Genomic DNA, 27,595 nt, shown 5'->3' with positions numbered 1-27,595 from the left:
ATCCCTGTCTATCATTCTCATAGGTATTATTCCAATATACATTCCTATTATTTTAACAGGTATTATTCCAATATAGGTCCCTATCTATTATTCAAATATACATCCCTATCTGTTATTCTAATAGGTATTATTCCAACACACAACCTCATCTGTTATTCTAATAGATATAATTCCAATACACATCCCTATCTTTTATCCTAGAGTGTCATTCTTATATATAATTCCAATATGTTATTTTTATCTGCTGCTCCTGTATGGAGCCTTCTCCTTCTCTATAAGTGCACATGGTGTCCGTCTCTGCCTTCACTTCCCCCAGCTAGTGTCTGAGCCAGAAACAGGAGCTCAGGGCTTCCTTATTCCCAGACCCCTGAGGCTGGACATCACTCTTTCAGGAGAGGGGGAGGAGGAGGAGAGCGAGGGGGAGGGATAACCCTGTGTTCCTGTGCAGTTCAGGGTTTGTGTTTAATTTTTTTTTTTAAACTGTGAGTCTCCTGGGGACCCAGGGCGCTGGCACAGGCAGGGAGCAGGGCCGGCCTTGAGGACTCCTGATGTCCCCAGTCCTCCCGGCCGCCTCCATTAATCTGTCGTTCTGGGAAGGCCGGGGCTGGGAGCGAGCTTCTGAGAAGTGCCCCTGAGAGCGACCCTTTGGTTCACTGCTGGTACCAGAGCGCCAGCTTTCCCCGCTGCGGGTCCTGGCTCACGGTCCTGAAGATCTCTTTTCTGCTCCCGCTGTGGCCGCTGACTTTGGCAGCCGTCCCCTTGTGGTCTCCAATCACCCCCCTCTTGGGGAGGTCTTGGTTTTGTGGGTCCTGGGAAGAGATTCTGCTTTAAGGAAGAGCACGTGGGAGAACACCGGGAATAGTGGGAATTGCTTCCAACACTCAGGGCCATCAGTGCTCCTCCCAAAACTGGAAGGGGGATACAATGGGACTGCCCCCGTCCTCCCCCATCCCCACCAAGAGTCAGGAGTCAAGTTTACATTTTGTTAAATCATTCAGCGAGCTTCTCTTAACTGCCCTCCCTCCCTCCTCCCCTGCAATGCACACCTACTATGTGCTGGGCATTGTGTTAAGCACTTTGCCAATATTTGGTTTTTTTTCCCCCCACAACACCCCTGGAAGATAAGTGCTATTATTATCTGCATTTTGCAGATGGGAAAACTGAGATAGACAGAGATAAGTGACTTGTCTATGGTCACACAAGTAGTAAGTGTCTAAAGCTGCATTTGAACTCCTGCCTTTCTTTTACTGGGGGTGGTGTTCTCTCCTCCACTTGCACTACCCATGCAATGGGGTTATTGCTGCTTTGGGGATTAAACCCCAAGCTGGCTCTCTGAGAGAAGAGCAGAACGAAGGGAAAGTGGGAGAGTGTGTGTAAAGGTGGACCCAGAGAACAAGAAAGTTGTTTTTTTAAGTGTTAAGTAAGCACCATTTGTTTTTAAAACCTTATTTCCCAATGACATTCACCTATTAGGAACGCTCACCTAAAATTATATTTTACATGCCTTGGGTTTTCCTTCTTGGATTCTCATAAATATCACATAAAATTGTCTTGGAAGAGTCATGTCAAAGGGAATGGGAGAAACTCATTTTGGGTGGTTCCCTGTGCTTTGGGAATTAAACCCTAAGCTGGCTCTCCTTGAAGAAAGGCAGACCGAAGGGAAAGTGGGAGCGTGTGTGTAAGGGCAGACCCAGAGAACAAGAAAGTTGGTTTTTTTAAGTGGTGGGTAAGACCTGATTGTATTTTAAAACATTGTTATTTCCCAATGACATTCACCTAAAATTATATTTTACAGGCTTTGGATTTTCCTTCTTGGATTCTCATAAACATTACATAAAATTGTCTTGGAACAGTCATGTCAAGGGGAATGGGGGGAACTCCTTTTAGATAGCTCCCTAAATCAGAAATGATTTTGAATTAATCTGAACTTTCGGTGTACTGGAAGATAACGCCCAAATGCAGAGTAGAATGCAGTTTGATTTCCCCCTTTTGCCAGGGCCGAGAGTCTTTTCTAGGATTCCTCTCTGGACTCTGCTTCAGGTGGGGAAGGCGGGGCAGGTGCCCTAACCAGAGCATCCTGCAGCTTCTCCATCCCTCATTTCTGTTCCTCCCAAGATAAGCAGACGCTTAGCTACTGAGGTCATGAGTAAAAGCCCTTGACGGCTCCACACGCCCATGGCAGCCAGTGGTCCTGCTCTGCTCCGGCTCATCATGAGGGGTCTCCCCATCTTGAGCTTCCTCCTGGCAGTAGCCTTCAGCCAGAAGATGTTCAGTGGGTAAGTAGGGGCTCTCTGCCTTGGAGTCTGGGGGGAATCTCACTAGAGAGAGCCAGAGCTTTCTAGCTGCCTCAGTTTCAGTGCCTGTGAAATGGGGACATTTGCAGTCCCCCCCCTTCCCCCTTCCTCCCCTCATTCTTTCTTCCTATCAGCATCCTGCTACGTGCTCCTGGGAGAATCTGGAGCCACTGAATTGGTCCTGCATCACCATCTGTGCCCCCTTTTCTCCATTAAACAATTGTCTTTCCTCTTTCTCACTCTCCCTTCCTTCCTTTTCTAATTCCCCACCTTTTCTCTTCCCTTTGCTCCTCCCTCTTTTCTCTGCAGTTGGTGTCCATCCCCAGAGGGGTAGGGTGCCAGCTGGCCCACCCCAACCCTTGAGTTCTGATGCTGGTACCCAGTCCCCTTGGCACCCCTCCTTCTGGCTCCCCCCTCCTCAAATTTTCTCCATCAAAAGAACCCGAGGGACTAACATCTCCCGTGGCTCTCACCTGCCCCGGACTCCCTGCCACCCTCCTGCCCCTGGGCTTTTTTTTTCCTTTCCAGAGACCAGGTTCTCCGCATCAGGGCCAAGGACCAGAAGCAGCTCCAATTACTCAGGAATCTAGAGGACTCCGAAGACCTGAAGGTGAGCCTGGCCCCCGGGAGTTCCCATGGTGCAATGGAGAAGCCATGGTTTCGAATCCCATCTCCGCTACAAATGGCCCTTGGGACTTTGGACAGATGCTCTCACTTGGCTGGTTTCACCTCTGCGCAATCAAGGGCTTGTGTCTGGAAGATCCTCAGTCGGCCCTCTAGCTCCGAACCCAGCACTCAGGGTTTAGGCCTGGAGACTGCTACGTCTGACAGAAGGCTGTTTCCCAGCGCTCATCCCTGGACTCCTTTGGGGTGTCTCAAACCTGGAGCTGTTATGAAATGCTCAAATTAATTTTAATTCACTTTCACTTGTAAAAGTGGCTCTGTCATGCGGCATTTACCAAGGGTGGGCGGTGAGGTCCGTGGAATTAATGTAATAGCAGCAGGCCCCTCCCAAGAGGAGGTGTCCTCGGCCATTAGCTGGCCCTCCTGCACTAGAGCTCCATTCCTGGGATACCTCAGCAACACTAGTGGGAAGGAAGGAATCTGGCCCGGAGCACCCCTTCCTCCCCCAGCCCTCTGTGATCACAAAATTCCAGGAAAGCCCCAAGGCCCCTTGCTGGGAAAGATCAGGGCCCACGTGCTCCCTCTCCATGCTTGTGGGCATTTAGGCAGCTGAGCGGATGGTCAAACTGGGAAAATCCTGTGAAACTGGGAGTTTAAGTCACAGGCAGGGGGAAGGGGCAATTTTTTTGGGTGCAAAATTGTATTTCTCAGTGTCCAGTATCAGGAACTGAGCACCAGATAACTCATAGATGTCTTATGATGAAAAGGCTCAGGGAAGCAAATGTGTGTGGTCTGGGTCCATCCTAATAGTCCATTCTACCACCTGGATGAAGCAGTAGTTAGAGTGCTAAGTTCAGATCCAGCCTTGGGGGCTTCCTGGCTGCTCAGGCCTCTGCCAGCCTTAGCTCCCTGAACTATAAAATGGGAATAATTATAACACCCACTTCTTGGGAGTCTCATGAGGATTAAATGAAATAACATTTGTAATATGTGCTTAGCACAGTGACTAGAATATATGAGGCACTATCTAATCTTATTATCTGTAAGAGTAGCACCTGCCTTCCAGGCTTGTTGTGAGTATCAAATGAGATAATCTTAAAGAGGTATTATTACTTTTTTATTTCTTATATTTATATTTGTGTACATTATATTTATAAATTTATATTATATATTCATATATTTCCTATATTTATATCTTTAATAATATCAATATTTTATTTAGGATGGACACCTTTCTCTAATAGTCATAAAAAAAATAAATAACCATGATTCCTGATGCTTGTGTGAGGCTCTGTAGTTCCAAAGTGTCCACACTTACATAATCACATTTGACCCTTACAAGCCCATGTTTTAAGGAAAGACAGACTTTATTATCTCCATTTATAGAAGAAGAAGTGAGATTAAGAGAGATTAAAGGATTTTGCTCAAGGTGATAGTCAAGAGTCCTCTGAGTTTAGCAGAATTTCTTTTAATTGTTATAATAAAATATATTTTATTGGGGGAAGGGTAGTTGAGACAACCAGGTATTCTTGAACATGGTCCCACAGGGAGGCAGGTGGTTACCTCTGCTCACAATCCTCACTTCATTTCTATGAGTTTTTCTATTGATCGGTAATCAAAGGATGTTATAACTTTCCCCTTTTTATAGAGAGCCATGAAGTGACTTTGGGACACACAAAGATGTCCAAGAGTAGAATCCAAATGTTATTTTTTACGATCGTGATAAGCATTTATAAAGCATTTTAATGTTTGTCATGCAATGCATACATGTATATGTGTATACATATATTTGTGTGTATATATATATATAATATACATATTCTCATTTTATCCTTATAATGTATATCTTGGGAGGTAGATACTATTATTATCCTTATTTTGCAGAATAAAAAAATAGAAGCAGGGCAAGGATAAGTAACACAGGTGGCCAATTTTGATGAGGGAATCCAAATGTTTCATATGCTTTTGCTATACCATGAACGTGAAGATTTCCTGTCCATTCCATGGCAGAAGGAAAGGGATATCTTCTGCTGTATAATTCCATTCAACACCTGGTCTTTGTGGTTCCCAAGGGCCTTTTCCATTATAATTACAGTGATTGGTGACCACTTATGCCCACTTTAGATAAAGTCTCTAGTAAGAAGTGCTTGAGGGAGATGCTCCAGCCCAAGGTGGGGTTTGAGCAAGAAGCAATGCTGGAAGATGCAGTGGTTTGGGTAGCCTGGCGTTGAGAAAGGACAAGAACTTCTCTCTTTCTATCCCCCCCTCCCCATAACTCGGCCATTAGGGTAGGGTGAAATATAGGTGAGGAGCAACTGTGCCGGATAACAGTAGACCAAGCCCTCACATCCCACCTGAGTGTAAATGTTCGGGGTTACATGATGAAACTCAATCTATTTTCTTTCCTCTGCTCCACTCCCTGCAAAGGTTGATTTCTGGCACGCTCCAGCCAGGTCCAGCCTCCCCGTGGATATGAGAGTTCCTTTCTCTAACCTGAACGCCGTCAAAAACTATCTGAATTCCAGCGGCATCTCCTATACCATCATGATAAAGGACATCCAGGTAGGACCAAGAATCTCTCATTAATTAATTAATTAAGACTTTAATGTGGGCTTCCATCTGAGTTAGTAGGCAAGAGAGCACAGCTCTTCATTTGTGAAATGAGAGAACTGAAAAACTTCTAAGGAATCAGTCTTTCACCTTAGAATCCTTAGAACTGTGCTTGAGGGGGCAGCTAGGTGGTGCAGTAGATAGAGCACCAGTCCTGAAGTGGAGAGGATTGAGTTCAAATCTCACCCAGACATGATAAGTGGTAAACTTTCTAGCTGTGTTTCCCTAGGCAAGTCACTTAATCCAAATTGCCTCAGAAAAGAAAAAAAAAAAGAATTGTACTTAAATTCAACTCTAAACAGGGAAGGAATCTTACAATTAAAAAGCCTTTAGTTCCTTTTGATCTATGTTTCTGCTTTCTATTATGCCTTTTGGACTTTGTGGGAAGGGGTAGGAGAGGCTGATAGATGACTTGGAAGAAATTTAGAGGATTGGTCAAGTGAAAGAAAATCCATCCATCTCAAACACAGTTTCTCATTTAATGAGTATCCTACTCAAATCACTAATTTTCAGAGTTGAAAGAGCTTGAAATGAGAACTTTTCCCTTTTTTTCTTCCACAAAAGATTTTTAGTATTTCTCTACTTCAGCCTGGGGCAGCTAATTGACTCAGTGGGTAGAATGCTAGGCCTAGAATCAGTTAGTCTGAGTTCAAATCCTGCTCTAGGCACTTATTAGCAGGGTTACCTGGGCAAATCCTGTTTGATTAGATTCCTCATTAGTAGAATGAATTGGAGAAAGAATGGGAAACCATTCCAGGAAACATTCCAAGAAAATCCCAAATGGGACCACAAAGAGTCAGACATGATTGAATAACAAGAACTTTGTCTGAACTTGCAAACATTCACTTTTTTAGATAGTAGCACCAAAAAAGTTTGTTACCTTTTATTCAAGGACAGGTCTCATTTATTTTGGAGGTACTATCAGGAGGAACACTTAGGGAGACCTTCTCTAGATGGAGCTCTACCAAGATTTGATCTGGAAATTAGAAAACTTGTATCGACTTCCTAGACCTAATTCCTTTTGATGTTATTTTAAATCTGGGTAAAGTTTGGTTCTAGATCATACAACATGTCTTCGTGGTCTCTGATGGGCACAATAGTCAGTCTTATGCTCAACCACACACTGACATATTTACCCCTTTCAAATAAGAAAAAGTGCAATCTTCAAACTTTAGCAAGTCCATTTTCCCATGGCTCCCATCTATTCACCTGGAGCCAACTCAATGGTCAGATGAGGCATCCAGAACCAATATTCCAGCTTTGGTATGTTTTTATTGAGTAAGCAATGTATTAGCAGATTGAATTAAATATTTTGGTTGCTAAATTCACTCATACACATTGAGCTCATAGTCCACTAAAACTCCCCGCTTTTTTCTTTTCATAAACTATTGCAAAACTATGACATGGAAACAATAAATAAAATGATGCACTTGGGATCAGGAAGACCTGAAATCAAACCTTGTCCCAGATACGTACTAATTGTGTGAGTTTGGTCAAATTATCAACCTTTGCCTGCCTCAGTTTCCTTTGTACCCTAAGAATAATAACAGCACCTACCTCCCATGGTTATTATAGGAATCAGATTAACTTGGGGGCAGAGCCAAGATGGTAGAGAAAAGCTAGAAAGTTGCCTGAGCTCTCCCCAGTTTCCCTTGATAATGCTGCTAAATCAAACCTCTAAATGTTACTAGAGTAATGGAACCCATCAAAAAGATTAAGTCAGCTAATATGTGGGGTTTAAAATTTTTTTTAATTTAAATTTTTAGACTTTAAAAAATTTTTTAAATTTTAATTTAAATTAAAAGCTAATTATAGTTTTCAAAATTTGTTTTTGTAAGATTTTGAGTTCCACATTTTATACCATTCTTCTCCCCTTCCCCCAAGATAGCGAGCAATCTGGTATAAGCTATACATGTACAATCATGTTGTTAAACATGTAAGGCAGTGTAAGTAGTACACTGTATTGAATAATGGGAATTGAAAGACTGGGGTTCAAATCTCAGTTCTACAATGTAGTTCTTACATGTAGGCAGGTCAATGATTATCATCTCAACTTTATGAAAGAAGAGGCTTCAAAGATAATTGTATAAATATGTTTACATATATTGGATTTTAACATATATTTTAACATGTATAACATATTTTGGATTGCTTGCCATCTAGGGGAGGAGGTGGGGGGGGACAGGAAAATCTGAAACTCAAGGCTATGCAAGGGTCATTGTTGAAAAATTATCCATCCATATGTTTTGAAAATAAAATGCTTTAAAAAGGGGCAGGTAGGTGGCACAGTGGGAATACCAGCCCTGAAGTCAGGAGGACTTGAGTTCAAATGTGACCTCAGACACTTAACACTTCCTGGCTGTGTGACCCTGGGCAAGTTGTTTAACCCCAATTGCCTCAGGAAAAAAAAAGCTTTAATAAAAAAATAAAAATTAAAAAAAAAAACAAGAAGAGGCTTCAGAACATTAAATGATTTGCCCCAAGTCACACAGCTACATTGTAGAACTGAGATTTGAACCCCGGTCTTTCAATGCCCATTATTCAATACAGTGTACTACTTACACTAGCTATAACTGAAGAGACAGAGCTGGGCTGTAACCCCGGGACTCCTACCCTTGTGGGAATGGCTGCCAGCACAAGTCTATGGCTTTGTATTCCCATCAGTCCCCGATTCTCTGTCCGGTGGCACTATTTTAGACAAAGAAGCTGTGACCTTGACCTCCTAGCATTGTGGGGTTTGTATTCCAGGCGCTGTTAGATGAGGAAAAAAAAGGCATGTCGTCCTCCCGGAGACTGGAGAGGAGTACTAGTAGCTTCAGGTACAATGCTTATCACACTCTAGAGGAGGTAGGTATACAATATAATTAAATGAACACTTATTAAGCATCTGCTGTATACCAATGAAAAATCATTCTTATTCCTAGGGAGTTTACTTTCTGGGGGTATGGAATAGTATTTAGAGTAGCGGGGGAATAACACTTAGATAGTAAATGAATATGGCATAATATGAAGATGATAGATTATAATCAACTGAAAAGATCAGGAGAGGCTCCCCACAGAAATATACCAATATCCCCAGCCTGCCTGGCAGTGGGTACCTTCTGTGGTCTCCAGAAATAATCAGCCTAATGAAGGGATTAATTCCCTCTCACAACTTCTGACTCCCCACCTCAGGCTGCCTGTCATAAGACTTTTTTTGGGTTAAAAATCTAGCATGTAATTGAGTGTAAATGAATCAGGACAACTTGGCCTAGTTCTGCTACTGGGAAAAAACCCAACTCAAAGAACACATCCTGTTTCACCCTCAAAGAACTTAGCTTAATTCTAATTACCATGATTATTAATGCTATTATAACCCTCAGGGCGATTGTCACCTGCATTATTTTTTTCCCTGATGGATGTGGTTCTTTTTTTTTTTTTAATTTATTATAGCTTTTTATTTACAAGTTATATGCGAGGGTAATTTTACAGCATTGACAATCACCAAACCTTTTGTTCCAATTTTTCCCTTCCTTCCTCCCATCCTCTGCCCCAGATTGAACAATACATGCTAAATATGTTAAAATATAAATTAAATACAATAAATGTATACATGTCCAAACAGTTATTTTGCTGTTCAAGAAGAATGGGACTTTGAAATAGTGTACTATTAGCTTGTGAAGGAAATCAAAAATGCAGGAAGACAAAAGTAGAGGGATTGGGAATTCTATGTAGTTGTCACCTGCATTATTACCATATATCCTAAAAGGTTGTACTTCCCCCAAAAAATCTTACTGGCTTATAATCCTTATTTTTTTTGTGTGTTTCTTCTCTCCAAGTCCTCTTCCCTCTCTCTATGGCCATTGCCAGTTATCTAAAGTGTCTTTCTTTCAGATCTACACCTGGATGGACAATTTAGTGGCTGAACATTCAGACCTGGTCTCAAAAATTATGATTGGTCAAACCTTTGAAAAACGTCCCATTTTTGTGCTGAAGGTAATGCCTTGATCCCATTCACATACTTCCCTCAGTAACCCTATTCTCTCTCTCTTTTTTTCCCTAGTTACACATGTACATTAATTTTTTAAATATACATTTCTTTATAAGTCATGTTGGGAGAGAAAAATGAGAACAAAAGGGGAAAACCATGAGAGAAAAAAAAAACAGAAGGAAAAAAAGTGGACATAGAATGTGTTGATTTACATTCAGTGTCTATAGTTCTCTGGATGTGGATGGTACTTTCTAGCCAAAGTTTATTGGGATTACTTTGGATCAGGGAACTGCTGAGGACTAAATCTTTCCTAGTTGATCACTGCACATTCTTGCTGGTACTGTATACGTTGTATTCCTGGTTCTGCTTTTTTCTCTCAGCATCAGTTTGTGCAAATCTTGTCAGGCTTTTCTAACATCAGCTTGTTCATCATTTTTTTGTAGGACAGTAATATTCCATTACTTTCATATATCACAAATTATTCAACCATTCCCCACGTGATGAACCTCAATGCCCGAGGCTCACTCATCCCTTCCCCTTCCATCAGTGGGGCCCCATGGAGTAAGGAGTTGGGTGACTGTTGGGACAAATGACTTTTTGGGGATTTTTCCCTGTTGAGTTAGGTAGAGAATACTCTCCCACCAGTTTGGTTGCTTTAGATTCCATCCTGAATGGTGTGAGCTCTGAACCCAGAGCTTTAGGGTTCAAGGACATGGATAGCCATCATCCCATCTCACAAAGTGAGGTTGGGAACAAGCTTTGTCACACAGAGGCCTCAAAGAGTGAATCCTCAGTGGGAGGGTCATTAAGAAATTAGGGCCGCAGATTAGAATTATTCATCCTATATTTGAACTGGTTGAGTATGGATGGGTCATTATACCTCTGGTTGCCTCAGTTGCTCTATTGATTAACCAGGAATAGGGATGTTGGGTCCCTCTCCCTCTGTTGCTCTTTCCCAGATAATTAGGGGATTTTGAAGTTTGGGCTTTCACAGGATCATCTTCAGCTTACTATAGAAAGTCTCTATAAAAGGCCTTGAGTCAACAGGGAGGTATCCCCACCACACCCTGGTGCCACAGAAATTAAAATCTGGAGTAAAAATTGTGTTTGGAGTTTTGTGCCTGGTGTGGATAGGCTCTGGACTTGGGAGTCGGAGGTCCTAAATTCCTATTTTGCCAGAGACATTTAATAACTGTGTGATTCTGGGCAAGGCACTTAACAGCATTTAGCCTCAGTTTCTTCATCTGTTAAAAAAAAGGGGGGGGTCTTTGTCTTGATGACCTTCACATGAGTGAAGGTGCTGGGTGCTGATCAAGGGTCACTTGAAGGGATCCACATGGTGGATGCCCAGAAGCGGAAGTTGTAAAAGGCCCAGGGGATGTCACCCTGAAAGCTTAGCGGCCTAAGCCTCTGTTTACCAGCCAAGGGACGGTCCTTCCTCAGCGCCCATCTCAGCCCTATCTCCGCTCAAGAGCGGTTTTATATTGCTTCCTTCTAATGGTAGCCACACTCACACATACATCCACACTCACTTGTGCACACACATGCTCGAACCCTTGCACATACACTCACATTCACACTCACACACTTGTGCACACCCCCACACACACACACATGCTCACACTCACACTTGCATACACAACTCATGCATTCACACACGTTCACTCACAACACACACTTGCAGTCACTCATACACACATGCTCACACTCATGTGCACACACATACACTTGCACACACAACTCACACACTTGCATTTACACAAAATGTAATGCTGGAGAAACTGAGGCAAGACAGATTAGAGGTTTTTAATATCTTATTAATGAAGAGCTTGGACTAGTCTTGTCTCAAAGCATTCAGCATCTAGTCGTTAATGCTAGGGACTTTTATAGGAGTCCAGCCATGAGGGAAACAAAGGCAGGCGGGGAGCAGCGTCTAAGTCCTCATTTCAGAAAGGACCATAAACTCTGAGAGTAGGTGCGCAGAAGGTGGTCCAGCAGGAGACTGGAAGTCTGGAGCCGGGAGAGAGAGGGGACCATCCGGGCATTTGAGAGGCGCCACCAGGAGGTGGGTGACTCTTTGGGATGCCGGAGCGGCCAGAGCCCCGCAGCGCTAATTCTCTCAGTCCTAATGGTCAGGAAGCGGGGGACACAGCTCGGGGAAACGAATGCAGGGACGCGGAGGTATTACAACTCAGGGAAACTGAGGTATTTCAACACTTGCCCACACACGTACACTCGTTCACGCACACCCACTTACACACTTGCACACGCACACCCACGTCAATGCTCCCTCCACTAGGAGCCCCCCAACCACGCGGAGCTGGGAGGAGCCCGGAGAGCGCCCCCCTCCTCCCCCCTCCCCCCACCGTGCGCTGTTTCACCCAGCGGCGGCGCGTTTCTTGTCTCCCAGTTCAGCACCGGAAACAAGAGCCGGCCTGCTATCTGGATCGACAGCGGCATTCACGCTCGGGAGTGGATCACCCAAGCAACCGGCGTGTGGACGGCCATGAAGGTGAGGAGGGAATGAGCGCCCCGCGGGGAGGCGCCAGAGGGCCCGCAGAACGGGGCTTGCCCGGAACCTTCTCCGATGTGCGCCTGCGCGGCGCGCCTGCGTGTGTATTGCGGGATAACTGGCCCGAACTGGGCACAGCCACAAACACTGGTCTCGAAGAGCCGCCTCTCCAGACCGTCCCGCCTCCAGTCTGGGCCCGCGCGAGAGGAGAAAGGGCCGTTTGCCGTTTGTTCAGCATCCACCACGGTGCTAAGCTGGACAAAGCCAAGACAAACTTTTGTCACGGGAGCCCTTTGGCAGCCGGTGACTCTTACTCACGTTTTTGAATGCATAGAATAAAACACATAGGGCCACGCGGAGGCAGCTGGGTGGTGCAATGGTTAGCGCGCCAGGCCAGGCGGCTCATCTTCCTCAGTTCAGATCTAGCTAGCGTGTGACCCTGTAAGTGATTTTACCTCAGCTTCCTCCACTTTACATCGGAGATAGTTCTACCACCTACTTCCCAGGGCTACAGGGAGGGTCAGATGAGATATTTGTAAAAAAGCACTTCACGCAGTGTCTGGCCTACATTAGGTGCTTCATAAATGCGAATATTCCTGTTGCTTTTATTTTTATAAAGGAAACCAATTCTAGTGAAATATCACTACTTTTATTCATTATTTTTTTTTGAGTTCAAACCTCACTTCAGATATTTATTTTAATTAAAGTCTTTTACTTTCAAAACACATGCATGGATAATTTTTCAACATTAACCCTTGCAAACCCTTGTATTCCAATTTTCTTCCCATTCTACCTCCTCCCCTAAATGGCAAGTAGTACTCTATATGTTAAATATGGTAGAAATATATGTTAAATCCAATATATGCATACAAATTTATACATTTATCTTGCTGCACAAGAAAAATCAAATTAAAGAGGAAAAAGTGAGAAAGTAAATAAAATGCAAACAAACAACAAAAAGAGTATCACTACTTAAAAAAAATTTAGACTTCCAATTTAAGAATCTACTTCTAGTTGTTTATTTATAATTGAATTTTGCAGTTAATCCACACAGAGGCACACACATCTAAAGTTCTTAGCACCTTGTTGCTTGGTAGTGAAGCTGTCCTGCCACAGTTCTCCATACCCATTCCTCTCCATAATCCTTCATGCCTTCTTTTTTTTGGGGGGGAAAGGGAGGTCCCACGCTAATCCTCCAACATCTCTGTCCCCTCTTCCTTTCAGATTGTCATGGATTATGGGGAAGAACCCGTGCTGACCAATATCTTGAACCACATGGACATTTTCCTTGAAGTTGTCACCAACCCTGATGGATTTGCCTACACCCACAATATGGTGAGGCTCTTGTGGGAGAGAGAAGGGGAGGGGGAGACCAGAGCACCTGGAGGAAGGGAGGGAAAGAAAGGTCTAATCTCCCTATGAAATGAGGGAAGCTTTCTTTTGGTTTTTCTACATTGTCTTTTTTTCTTATATATATGTTGGTTTTAATAATTTTTAAATTAATTTATTTGCCCTCCATCATAAACTTCAGTGTGTGTGTGTGTGTGTGTGTGTGTGTGTGTGTGTGTGTGTGTGTGTGTAGTCGTGGGCTGTGAGTAGGGACATTGACAGCCACTGGCTCCTGACCCTTCCCCTAGAACTCTCAGCCCAGTCGGTGGAGGATGCTGTGGTCCAGCACTGGATTAAGCACCTTGGTTAGGTGCCATAGGTACCTCCAGCCCATGGTGAAGCATTAGTCCACAGTGTGACCCATCTCTGACCCAAATCCAGGGCTCCCAGCCTAACTTCAGCAGCCCGGGACCCTTTGGGCAGGGGGCTCACACCTCATCCATCAGTCCTGTTTGCCCTGGTTCTGACCCGTCTCTCCTCACCTCCCATGGGGCACTCAGGTGAGTGAGCCAGAGCCCAGCAATGGCCTTTACTGCATGACCAGCGCCACTGGCCGGACCCGGGCTCAGCTTGTGGAGGGAGCACAAGGAGAATCACTGTCCTCGTTTCATAATGATCCTTGGGATTTGGGGCCAGGAGACCGGATCCTGTTTTAGCTCTTCCTCTCACGACCTCTGTGACCTCGACGGCCTCTTTGGACCTCAGCTTCCTCAATTTTTAGATGATCCAGCTTACAGCAGGAGCTTAATAAATGTTTACAATCAACAGCTAGGTCTCTTCCGGCCCTAAAAGTCTGTGATTCTGAAACGGAGATCCAGAGAGTTTGTCCCAAATGACACGGCCCTTAAGAGACAGGGTTCAGAAGCCAAGACCGGGCCCTTTCCCAACACTCAGCAGGTGTGAGTCTCCTTGGGACCCAATGACCTGTATTTTCCTCCTAGAACCGTCTGTGGCGCAAGAACAGAGCCGTCAATTCCAACTCCACTTGCAAGGGTGTAGATCCCAACAGGAACTGGGATTCTGGCTTTGGAGGTATGACATTTTCCCTGGGGGGTGGGGGTGGGGGGGTCTCCTGGGGATTCTGTACAGAGAACGTGTGTGGCCCCGTAGTTAAATAAATACCTGGAGTACCGCTAGAGGCTCTGAAGGTGTGAGTCCGAAAGCAGGAACTTAAAAGGTGTAATGGGGCAAGCCGGAGCTAGCTCCAACAGTTCCTGGAAGCCGGTGATGTACAACTTGTGAGCACTTTCACCTCAGAGAGCACTTTTTGTTCAGTGTGAGCACTTTCACCTCAGAAACCCGTTTCTAAAAATACAAATCAGGGACTAAGTTAATTAATTTTGTTGATTGGCTAGATTTAAACAAGCCATGAAGGAAAAAATCTTAATAATGCAGATTCAACTTAGAAGTGTGTCATGCAGTGATCACCTCCCAGACAGAGAGCCAGGTGTTAAATATTTACCAGCACTCTGCTGTAATGATGAACATATTTGTATAATCTGTATTATATATCTGGGTGTGTGTGTATATATATATATATATTATGTATACATATTACACTTAAGAGGAAGACAAAGACAGAGAGAGAGGAGAGACAGAGAAAGAGAGAGAGAGAGACAGAGAAAGAGAGAGAGGAGAGATAGAGAAAGAGAGAGCGAGAGACAGAGAGAGAGAGAAAGAAGAAAAGCAGGAGAGATGAAACACGCATATATAGACAAACATATGTTTTTGTATATGCACATATGGTTCATGTGTGTATTTTAAGGAGTAAGACCCATTAATAGTAAGAGTTTTCTAGGCTGGCCAAACTTTGCCTTGGCTGACTGTCCTGTGATTGGTTGGAAAACCTGGGTGTTGCCGCTACAGCTCATTGGAGGACACTTGCTTATTTGTAGTTGGCCACCTGGTTTTGCCAAGTGTGGGTAATGCGTCTTAGACCATACAAGACCATCAATTGACCATCAAGAGTAATAACAATATGTAAGAAAGCCACCTTAAACTAAAGACCATCAGAATGTACTTGGAAGACTTTTAAATAGAGGCAGAGAAATAGAGAGGAGACTGGAGTGAGGAAAACCTGGTTTCAAGTCTCTTTTGTCTTGTATGGCTTTATATATGTATATCCTGTATATATCCATATATATATATTTTTTCCTTTATAAATAATGGGGTTGGATGTGTTCACCTCCAAGAATTCATGTGACTCTGAAATTTTCAAATCTAGACTATTCTAGATGCCCCAAGTTCATTAGACTATCCAAAGGTTATTAACATGTTTTCTAGATCAAACAGCCAAGTCTGGAGTAATATGAAGAATGAATCCCATGAAGTAATCCCATTATTCTCCTTTTCTTTATTTATCATTTTACTTATGTTTGTTTATTTCCATTATTCCTGTTGAATATTCTTACTAGCTCTAAATTTTTTGAATTTGTGAAGATTTTGTACCTAGAGTTTTGAAAAATCCCAGCTGTTTGGCCAATGACCAAGAAGTTCTGTTCTTCATCGACTGGGCCACCCTGGGTCCAGGTGCAGGTCCACTGGAACTGCAATTCCATCTAGAGAACATGGGTTGTGGCCATCTGACCAGGCCATTACTTGGTTCTGGTTCTGATTTCTAATACAAACCTCACTCAGGAAGAACTCTGTCCTGATAAACTCAGAAAAGCCATGAACTGGGAGTCAGGAGTCCTGCACCCTAGCTAGGCCCTTCACTCCTGGATCTCCATTTTTCATTTGGACTTGCAGAACTGCAAGTCAGGGAGATGCTCAAAATACGATGGCCGCCACTTGTTAGGAGCTGGCTGTTTTTTCTCTGATTCACAGAATTTGAGTGTCAATTAGTGACTGTCTAATCCAATCTAGCTTAACTCAGACAGTTTTGATTGTCTACAGAGAATTCTCTGAGTCTGGGCAGAGTCCAGGACATCTGCAGGTGGTGAAGGCTCTCTGTGACACTGGGCAGACCTGGGCATAACTTCCCTGCTCTCAGCCCAAAGAAATCAGTCCCTACTGGATTTTTCATAACCTTTTGTCCGAATCTCTGTGGTGTTTCTTTATGTCCTACCTGGTCCCCCTCTTTGTCTATTACTTACTTTTCTAACCTTCCCCAGTGTATACAGGGTTAAGTGACTTGCCCTGGTCTGAGACCAGAGAGGTGAGTCCCCCTGGTTCTAAGCCTAGTGTTCTATCCCCTGCCCCATCTCTGCTGGCCGTAGGAAGAAGAGATGGAAGGTTATCTGGACTGGAAAATGGACATATTGTGCACAGATTGTGAGGAAGGGATGGAAAGCCAAGGGAAGGGATGTTTGTCTTCCCCACTGCTCCATGAAGCAGGTGCACAGCCTCCAGGTAGACGTGTCCAACAGGTTCTCCAGCATGAGTCTGTGATCCTCCCTTCCCTCATCCTCATCCACAATTCTCAGAGGCAGATCCGCTTCTGTCTGGAAACTTGTTACCCCAGGTGTGGGCGCGGCAAAGCAGGAGAGGAAGTGATTGGGGCTGGGGGCCCGGTGGGAGGCTCCCTCATGGGCTCACCTGTGGCCAGAAGCCCTTGGAATCTGCTCTGGTGACTCAGGCAGCCGGACTCTGTCAGCGGTTTCAACATAATTTGGTTTAATTATTCTAACGAGTAAGGCAGGATCCACCCTGTATACCCACACCTTTATCTCAAACTGGGATTCCTGTGGGATGAGAAGCTGGAGATCACTGGCTGGCCAGGCTCCCCTGGCTCCCAGGCTGGAGGTGGTGATGGCCCTGGGAGGAGCCGACCTATGGAGGGCCTGTTTTCTGGGGCAGAGGCTGGGCTGGAGGAAGGAAGGGCTAGGATGGCTGCCTGAAGGACGGGATGGCAGTAGCTGTTGCCAGTAGTTTGACAAAGGGACTGGCTTTTAATTTCCCTCTGAGGTCTCCTATTGTTGTTATTCAGTCATCTCTTCATGACTCCCTTTGGGGGTTTCTTGGTTTGCCATTTCCTTCTCCATATCATTTTACAGCTGAGCAAACTGAGGCAAACAGAGAAGTTAAGAATGGATGCAGAAGGAAATAAGCAAAACTAGAAAATACTTAATGTTGTTAAGAAAAAATTTGAGAGCCTTGAATGGCCTAATCAACTCAATGACCAAAGAGCATTCCAGAGGACTAAGTAATATGATATCAATTATATGTGTGAAGTCATATAAAACATATTTCCGTATTGTTCACATTGCAAAAAAGAAAAACAAAGTAAGTGAAAAAAAGGATACTTCACTTTGCATCCAGAGTTCAACAGTTCTTTCTCTGTATGTAAACACCATTTTTCAATGTTAAGTCCTTTATAATTGTCTTGGATTGATAAGAGTAGCTAAGACGTTCACATTTCATTATTACAACATTGTTGTTACTATGTACAGTGTTCTCCTGGTTCTGCTCTCTCTGTCAGTTCATTTAAGTCTTCTCAGGCTTTCTGATTGTTCCATATAGCATTATGATGTCCTGGTTCTTTCTACTCTATCCTTCTTTGGACTACAACTTTATAATTTGTATTTTTTTTGGGGGGGGTTAATTTTAGGTGTTGGTTCTAGCAATAATCCCTGCTCGGAGACTTACCATGGCCCCTTCCCTCACTCTGAGCCAGAGGTGGCCTCTATTGCGAATTTCATCCAGAAGCACAAGCATTTCAAGGCCCTGATGTCCATCCACAGCTATTCCCAGATGCTCTTGTATCCCTATGGCTACAGGAAGGAGCCTACTCTTGATAATGAGGAGCTGGTAATATTCCTTCCCATCATATGCGTGTGTGGGGGTGGGGAGCACCATCTTCTTGGAGCAGAAGGGGAAGGCTCTTATTTGATAGGGGTCTGTGTTAGACCCTCTGTCAAAAGGGGGAAATGAACCCAAGTACCCTCCACAACCCGTAGGACCAAGGCCCAAATGTCCTACATGGAAATTGTCCTGCCAGCCGTCCTGACTCCTACAGTTCCAAGGACCATAGATGTAGAAATGAATATAATCTTAGAGGCCATCTATTCCAGTCTTCTTTATCTTACAGGTGAGGGTGTTGAGGTCGAGGGAGATAAAGAAATGTGTGCAAATTCCCCCAGAAAATAAGTATCTGAGTCTCTTGACTCCACACTGAACTTGCTGCACCATGCATGGAAGGAAAAATGGTTGTGGGAGGGAAGATATTGTTGGAATCACAGGAAAATAACAGGGCCGATTTATGGGAGGTGGTCCTCTATGTGAGCAGAAACAGTGGTGGACAAGGCAGATAGAGGGAAAGAGAAGCAGTAGACAGCCTCCATGATCCACTAACATCCACTAGCATCCTTCCACAGCCTTCATCCCTGAATAGATGCTGCCTCAATCAAATGAGACTTATAAGGGCCTTCAGGTAAAAAGGCCACGGTCTCCCACTGCATCCAGGGATGTCTCCAGTCGTCCTGATCTAGATGGCTCTAGAGGAGAAAGGGAGGCGAGGAGGAGAAAGGAGGGACAGCCTCCCTCACTTAAATCCAACTCACTTGCATGTCATAGCATCCTGTCCCTGATATCATGGTGCTCTTTGAGAATGAAGGACAAACAGCAAAAATAACCATGTGAAGAGAGTTTCAGGAAGTTCTCTGGCACAATGGGTGTCCCGTGACAAAGCTATAGGGAGAAGTCAACAAGAATTTCAGGGATCGATCAATCAATCAACATTTGTTACATCTGTTGTGTGTCGGGCACTATGCTAAGCACTGGAGATACAAAGAGGCAAAAGATAGTTTCTACCGTCGAAGAATTTATAATCCAATGGGGGAGACCACATGGAAACAAATATATACATAGCAAGTTATGTACAGGATAAATAAGGGAAAATGAACAGAGGGAAGGCACTGGAGGGGTTAGAGAAGGCTTTTTGTAGAAGATGTAATTTTAGTTGGGACCTAAAGGAAGCAAGAGGGGATGGGAGTCAGAGCAGAAGATGTGGATGTAGTGCCCAGATCTAAGAGATGAAGTTTCTCATTTGCAGAACTGTAGACATGGATCAATATTTAGCACAGGACCTGGCACCCTGTAGGTGCTTAGTAAATCTTATTAACTGATTGACAGGATGATAAGGCATGTATAGTTGCAAGGTGCAAGGTGCATTATTGACTGGAACACCCTCACAATCACAATTTCCCTGGGTTATTGGAGTGTATGGGGCACCATGCCAGGTGCCAGGGAGGGTACCAAGAAGATAACGCTCCTTTATGGAGTCACAGGTTAATTTGGGGAGGTGGTGAAGGAGAGGAAAGACATCAAAATGTATTAAACACAAAAGCATTACAAGATAAGTGGGCTGGAGAATTATAAAACGGTGTGCATTGTGAAATCAGAGGCATTGTCCACCATCATCCATATGGCTGGATTTTGGCTCTGCCCAGAGTAGTATCATAATGGAAAGGATAACCTGAGTTCAAATCCACCCTCTGGCACTTTCTAGCTGTGACACCTTGGGCATATTATTAAATCTCTCTAACCCTCAATTTCCACATCTATAAAATAAGGACTTTGGACTCTAAGGTCCCTTCCAGTTCCAGGTCTATGACCTTAGGAGAACTCCGTGTCCCATTTCCCCACCCCTGAACAGAACCAACAAGTGGAGAAAAGGTGGTAATCTAATCTCACTGATCCACACACAGCACAGCAGCAAATACATGGTGGGGAAGGATTGGAAAAATAATTTCTTTGATAACTCCTTAGGCACATATTATTTGGGCCAGATCCAGCACACTTTGGCCAACAGCTGACCACCGTGGCCATGGGCAGAGATATTTGCAGATCAAAGTTCAGTGTGACTTTGTCACAGTCAGGGGAACCATTGGGGGAGAATCTGCTCTTGTGCTGATGATTTCACCGAAGATTACCCTTCTGGGTTAGCCTGGCTAGGGGCAGCAGAGACCGGACAGCTCCCAGGACACATTCTGAGTGGTCTTACCAGTAGTGTTGAGGAGCCAAGGCTACTCATTGTTGCCCTGATTGGGGAGTCCTGTGTGGTCTGGAGGGTCCAGGTAGGTAGAAAACCCTGTTCTTCCTTTTTTTAAATTTGAAGTGCAGGAAAGGAATAGACTTCACCTCCTAGAAGCTCCAGAGCTCCCTGCAGGTGCTGGATAGCCCACCTCCATCTCTTATGGGACTTTCTTCAGCCAGTCTGTTGTAAGAGCTAAGAGCCATTGCCCTCTCTGTAGACTCAGAGAAAAGAGAATTCAGAGAGAGCAGGGCTGGGAATTGAAGCCAACGCTGGAGCCCACAAAGCCCTTTTTTGAGCTTCGAGGCATCCATGAGTTCTGACTCTCATCTCCTGATGAGATGCCTGGAGTCAGGTCACCATTCCCTTGGTGAATGTTGGTTAGGTACCTGTGGGCCTTCTGGCCACAGTGGGAGAGAGCCAAGGTTAAAAGCAAGGATTCATTTTCCCCATTCAGAAAGGACTCTGGGGTTTAAGAGACAGAAAGATGAGCTCTCCTCCTTCATGAGGTGATCCCAGAGATTAAGTCCTGGCCCATTTTACAGGTAAGGAAACAGGTTGGTGACTAAAGCCTTCTCCTGCCTTCTGAGCCAATGTGATGTATCCAAGTGATGTGCTACATGGGCAGCTAGGCCCTAGAGCCAGGAACAGCTGAGATCAAATACAATCTCAGACACCAGCTGTGTGACCTTGGAAAGTCACTGCCTCAGTTTCCTCATCTGTAAGATGAGATAGAGAAGGAAATGGCAAACCTCTCCAGTATCTTTGCCAAGAAAACCCCCCAGAAGTCACAAAGAATCATATGTGACTGAAACAACTACACAAGATGTTTGGTAGGGCCCTGGCCCCTCCAGACTTATAGCTGTCCATAGGGGAATGACTCCAGTTCCATCTCCTGTCTCTTACATTTGTGATGTTTTCTCGGCAGCATAATCTTGCCCGCAAGGCAGTGGAAGCTCTCTCCCAAGTTCATGGAACCGATTACGTCTATGGAAGGGCCATCAGCACCATCTGTGAGTGAGCCAGGGCAGCAGCAACACCTGTCCGAGCTTCTGAAGGCAGTCTCCCTCTGCCAGGTGTTCCTTTCCCTTCATGGGTTGGCTATCAGGCGAAGGGACAGGTGCTTTGGAGTTGGAGATTGTAGAGCTGCCATAGCCCCTGTAATTGTGTATCCTTTATTCCCTCCCCACCTTCTTAACGGGCTAGGACCAGGTATCTCCTCCAGCTTAACTCTAATTCATTTCAATTAACAATTTTTAAGCCCCTGTGATGTGAGTTGGGGTTATAAAGACAAACATTTAACTGTCTCTGCTCTCTAGGAAATTCTATTTTCTCTCCCTCTCCCCTTCCTCCCTCCTTCCTTTTTTTCCCTTCCTCCCTCCCTTTCTTCTCTCTCTCCCTCTCTCCCCCCCTCCTCTCTTCCTCCCTCCTTCTCTCTCTCCCTGTCTCTTCCTGTCTTTCCCCCCTCATCTTCTCTCTCTCTCTCTCTCTCTCTCTCTCTCTCTCTCTCTCTCTCTCCTCTCTCTCTCTCTCTCTGTTTCTGTGTCTGTCTCTGTCTCTCTTTGTCTCTGTTTCTCTCTGTCTCTCCGTCTCTCTGTTTCTGTCTCTTTACTCCTCTGTTTCTGTTTCTCCCTATTTCTCTCCTGTCCATCTCTTTTCTCCTTTCTCTCCATTTCTATAGATTCTAGATATACTATACATGTAATAGAAATTCCACACACACACACATATACACACACACAGACATACATGTCTATAACACATAACCATACAAGACACATATGTATACATACACATGCATACAATGTAGATATGTATGAGCATACATATATGTATAAATATATACTCATACATGTATGTATGTTTCTGAGAGATTGTGAATATTCTAGGATATTCTATTTTATTTATGTTTTATAGTATACTATATATATATATATATATATATATATTAATATACTAGTCTTTCATTACCAACTCTTTAGCATAAGAGGAATGAAAATAACTCCTGGTTGCTTTCAATGTTTCTACTTTTGTCCCTTCCTTCTTCAGCTTCTCCTCTACTTAGTAGCCCCATCCATAACTGTGTCTGCTTTTGATTGTTGCCTTTATTATATAACCACTCCAGTTGAAGAAACTAAATCAGCCAGCATGGTAAGCACATTTGATAGTGGATACTGTGTCTCCTGTCCCCAACTCAGCCTATTTTTTTTTTTTTTTGTAGATGTGGCCAATGGGATTACTATTGACTGGGCCTATGAACATGACATCAAATATTCCTTTTCCTTTGAGCTGCGGGACACTGGGGTTTATGGCTTCTTACTGCCTGCCAGTCAGATCATCCCTACAGCTGAAGAGACGTGGCCAGCCATCCTGACCATTATGAAGCATGCCTATAATAATCCCTACTAGCAACTCTATGTGCAGCCACCATCTGAGGAAGAAGCTTTTTTTCTCAGTCCAACCCGAGTCTATCCTTGGAACCAGAATTATTCCTTTCCTTTGTCCCCATATCTATCCAACCTCCCCATGTTCTTTCTCCTTCAAATAATAAAAAAAAAACAAGTTTTAGCCCCATTTTCTGCCTCAGAAGTTGGGATTCTCTTGTCTGTACCTGGGTACAGCCATCATTCTTCAAGATCAGAATCATTGGCAGGAGAGTGGTAGGTGAGAAAGATACTTTATCTCAAAACTAAAATATCAAGATGTAGTAAAAAAAAAAAAAAAGAGGACAGGTCCATTTAGGCCCCCTGAAAGCTACTGTAGGTTTAAAGCACATTTTCGGTTAGCATACAAAGCATATTAAGTCCCACCAATATTTCTTTTACCATATTAACCAGAGGACAAATTAGTGAAAAGCAAAAGACTTCTATTATTAGACAATATATTGAAATAATGAAAAGTATCTGCATACACTCCTTCATATTATAGTTCATTGGGAGAGAACATTAATAGAGAATGGAAAATAGAATAGTAGTACAATGGATAGAATCCTGGTTGGAGTCAGGATACTTGAATTCCAATTTAACCTCAGAGTCTCAGAGACTTATTAGTTGCATGATCCTGAGTAAGTCTAAATGAGATAATTGTAAAGTTTTCAGTTATTTCTGATTCTTCATGACTTTTTGGGGGATCTTTTTTTCAGAGATACTGAAGTGGTTTGCCATTTCCTCCTCTAGTTCATTTTACAGATGAAGAAACTGAGGCAAACAGGATTAAGTGACTTGCCCAGGGTTAATCAGCTAGTAAATGCCCGGAGCCAGATTTGAATTCAGTGAGATGAGTGCCCCTGACTTTGGGTCCAACACCCTATACCCTGGGCCACTTAGCTGCTCATGTCAATATTAGCTATTATTTATAAAGTACTTTGTAAACCTTAAAGTACTATATAAATAATTTTTATTATTGTTTAGTCAATCTTTCTCCATCTTGTATTTGTAAAATTGAGTGGTTAGCTCTACAGTCATAAAACACCCAAATTTCAAAACCTGTCTAGACATTTACTAGCTATGACACTCTGGGAAAGCTGTTAAACTTCTCTGAGGATCATCTGTAAAATGGGGTTGCTATGACAAATGAAATTTCCTTTGCAAAGTGACTTACAGCATTATACAAATGCTAGCCATTATTATTAATGTTGCAGGCTCAGATATGGGAACATGTGTAACCAGGGTGATATGAGCACGGTGTAAGGGCTTGGTGATGTGTAAGAAACATTGATAAAGGTAATCTGCATTTCTAAGGATGGTGAACCACCCAGAGAAGGTTGTTACAAATCCTTCTCTGCCTCTTACAATGCCGTTGGCTGGTCCTTCCAAGGACACCTTGCTTTAGCCCTATCTTCAGCCTATCCTGGTGCTACTGTGCTAGGCTTTCTGAGCGCTATATCACTGTTGCTAGACAGCTCTTTGGCGCCACCTGATGTTCTTCTATAGGACTGCTACCTCCATGCAACTTTTCTATTCACCCCTAAGGAGGAAATATTTTTGTTTTGTTTTTCCACACCCCAACCTCCCAGGCCTTTTAACACATAACCTTGGGAGTAATTATCTTCTGTGATTTGAACCTTAAAACCATGGCTAGTTGAATCTTTATTATTTTTTATAATAGCTTTTTATTTTTCTTCCTTTTTAAAGCTTTTTATTTTCAAAACATGGATAATTTTTCAACATTAACCTTTGCAAAACCTTGTGTTCCAATTTCCCCCACCCCACCCCTTCCTCTAAATGGCAAGTAATTCAAAATATGTTAAACATGGTAGAAATATATATTAAATCCACTATATACATACATATTTATACAATTATCTTGCTGCCCAAGAAAACCAAATCAAACAGGAAAAAAATAAGAAAGAAAATAAAATGCATAGTTTTTTATTTTTCAAAATACATACAAAGATAGTTCAACATTCATCTTTGCAAAACCTTGTGTTCCAAATTTTTCTCCCTCCTTCTGAACCTCTTCCTTCCTCTAGATAGCAAGTAATCCAATATAGGTTAAATGTACAATTCTTTTAAACATAATTGCACAGTTATCATGCTGCACAAGAAAAATCAGATCAGAATGAGAAGAAAAAAAACAAGCAAGCAAACAACAAAAATGGTGAAAATACTATGTTATGATCCACATTCAGTTCCTATAGTCTACTCTCTCTGGAGCAAATGGCTCTTTTCATTACAAGTCTATTGGAATTGGCCTGAATTAGTTAGTTGAATATTTAGAAGCAATCCTGTCTTAGGTTAAATCTGTCTTTTGAACTCCCTTGATTATGTCTAAACTTCCACTCTGTGAGTTCAGTCCCTTATTTATATTATGTTGAGGTGCCCACATAAAAAATACTCCAGAATTTCATTTAGCAAGACTTAAAGGATTGGGGAAAACTTGGTGACTTTTTTGTCCTGCATTCTTTCCAGCAACAAAAATCATTGCTCTCCTTATATTGTTCAATAGTTTTTAAAAATTTGCAGCCCTGGAAAATCTTAAGTGGTACATAGATGCAGGTTCATATCATCAATGGGAAAATACTCATCCTAAAATTTCTAAATGTATAAAAGTGTTGGGGTTCAAAGGAGACTCTAAAAGATTTGTGGTGTCTCAAAAGAATTTGCAGGCCCAGACCCATCTCCAAGTCAACGGGCAAAGTTTATTATAATTGTAACGCCAATTGAAGTGGACGAAGTTCCAAGGAAATTGAGCAAAGAACCAGAAGCAAGAAGATAATATTTATTGGAAAGAGGAACAAAGATCAGGTTAAATTACTGATATAATCATTTAATAGCTTAGAGGTACAATTAAGACATAGGGTTATACTCATTATTGAATTCGATGGCTTAAGAGTACTGAACAGAGGTGGAGCAGCTCCCATCATTGTATTCTATAGCTTACTGACCAACAGACTGTTCTCTGACAGCATTGTTTGTGGTACTCCCAAAATCAGGTATTTTTAGGGTTTCTCAGAAATTGCTACATTCTTCCTAGGAGCCCCACCTCATCATCATCCCCTCAAGCAATTGAAACACAAATTCATTTGGGACAAAGGGATGAAGATCTCATCTTCTGGAGCTGCTTCAGGCTGACAAAGGGTGTAGACCTGGCCCTGCCTAGTGGGGTCCAGACTTAGGAAAGGAGACTTGAAGATGTGACAGTGGCATCCATGGGGTACTGAGTCTTGGAATTAGGTACTCAATGGTATTCAGGTTGAACAAGTAGTTGGAAGTTCATGGTCTGGAACCTAGAAGAGACAAACCTGAAAAGGTTGAATAACAGTTGACATGGAAACATGAGTAACAACACCCTTGCAAATAGAAGTTTTTTACTCCTAGGGTAAAAGACTTGGGAGAGTCATTTATGAAATAGTACAAACAGATGTTACTTATCCTATTAAGTTACATCCCTCTAAGAAAATTGATTGCACTAAAATTCTCTTCTCTAAACCATAATGAAGATGTTTCAGATTCTGTTTCAATAATCAATGGAATAACAGTTAGGTCCCATAGATAGTGTATCAGTTTAGGGACCTAATTTAATAGATATATATTTAGCAACAGGCAGATGACTTAAAAACTTATTTAATGCCACTTATTTAGGATATAACGACTACATATTTTCAGATTGAAAATGGCAAGATCTTACTTGTATAGTATTCATGGCTTCTACTGACTACTTGCTCTGATTATAGAAATTTGCTTTAAGAGGAAAAAGCAGGGACATGATTATAATAGCATCAAAACAGGTCCTTTAGGCTTCAGCCTGAGAGTTCATACATGACAGAATAAAGCATCCTTAGCTCTGTTTGATGACCAGTTATGCAGTAACAATTCCACGTCATAGCCAGACTCAGGAATGATCAGGTGGGGAACAAAGAAAACTGGGAAATGGAGTCAGAAGAATCCAACCTTGAGCAGACGCCAAAGTTGTCCTCTCAGATCTTGTCCAGATAGACAATCACCTGTGATAGTTCAAGATGGCATCTCTCTGAGTAATTAGGATCTCCTTTGATGGTAGTTCTATGTAGTGGTTCATACTCATCTCCCAGAGTTCTTTCGCTGGGTGTAGCTGGTTCAATTCATTACTACTCTATTGGAACTGATTTGAATCTTCTCATTGTTGAAGATGTCCAGGTCTATCAGAATTGGTCATCATATAGTATTGTTGTTGAAGTATATAATGATCTCCTGGTTCTGCTCATTTCACTTAGCATCAGTTCATGTAAGTCTCTCCAGGCCTTTCTGAAATCATCCTGCTGGTCATTTCTTACCAAACAATAATATTCCATAATACTCATATACCACAATTTATTCAGCCATTCTCCAATTGATGGGCATCCACTCAGTTTCCAGTTTCTGGCCACTACAAAGAGGGCTGCCACAAACATTTTGGCACATACAGGTCCCTTTCCCTTCTTTAAGATCTCTTTGGGATATAAGCCAAAGGGTAAGCACAGTTTGATAACTTTTTGAGCATAGTTCCAAATTGCTCTCCAGAATGGCTGGATGTGTTCACAATTCCACCAACAATGTATCAGTGTCCCTGTTTTCCCACATCCCCTCCAACATTCCCCATTATCTTTCCCTGTCATTCTAGCCAATCTGACAGGTGTGTAGTGGTATCTCAGAGTTGTCTTAATTTGCATTTCTCTGATTAATAATGATTTGGAGCATATTTTCATATGGCTAGAAATAGTTTTAATTTCTTCGTCTGAGAATTATCTGTTTATATCCTTTGAC

The 27,595-nt window shown here is 42.9% G+C and overlaps 1 protein-coding gene across 1 annotated transcript; it reads left to right on the top strand.

Annotated features, from left to right (window-relative positions):
* Window positions 1–2,160: 2,160 nt before the first annotated feature.
* LOC127564488 (carboxypeptidase A5-like) lies at window positions 2,161–22,945 on the top strand. The gene is made up of 11 exons (XM_052001048.1): window positions 2,161–2,276; window positions 2,823–2,904; window positions 5,346–5,480; window positions 8,277–8,375; window positions 9,402–9,503; window positions 11,909–12,010; window positions 13,235–13,345; window positions 14,341–14,431; window positions 17,949–18,148; window positions 21,301–21,385; window positions 22,594–22,945. Exons 1-11 carry the CDS (start codon window positions 2,176–2,178, stop codon window positions 22,779–22,781), a joined length of 1,296 nt encoding a protein of 431 aa, XP_051857008.1. The 5' UTR covers window positions 2,161–2,175; the 3' UTR covers window positions 22,782–22,945.
* The last annotated feature ends 4,650 nt before the right edge of the window (window positions 22,946–27,595 follow it).

Source organism: Antechinus flavipes, chromosome 5, assembly GCF_016432865.1.
Source record: "Antechinus flavipes isolate AdamAnt ecotype Samford, QLD, Australia chromosome 5, AdamAnt_v2, whole genome shotgun sequence".
Taxonomy (NCBI): Eukaryota; Metazoa; Chordata; class Mammalia; order Dasyuromorphia; family Dasyuridae; genus Antechinus; species Antechinus flavipes.
The sequence above is the reverse complement of the archived record's forward strand: the minus strand, read 5'-3'. Positions and strand labels throughout refer to the sequence as shown.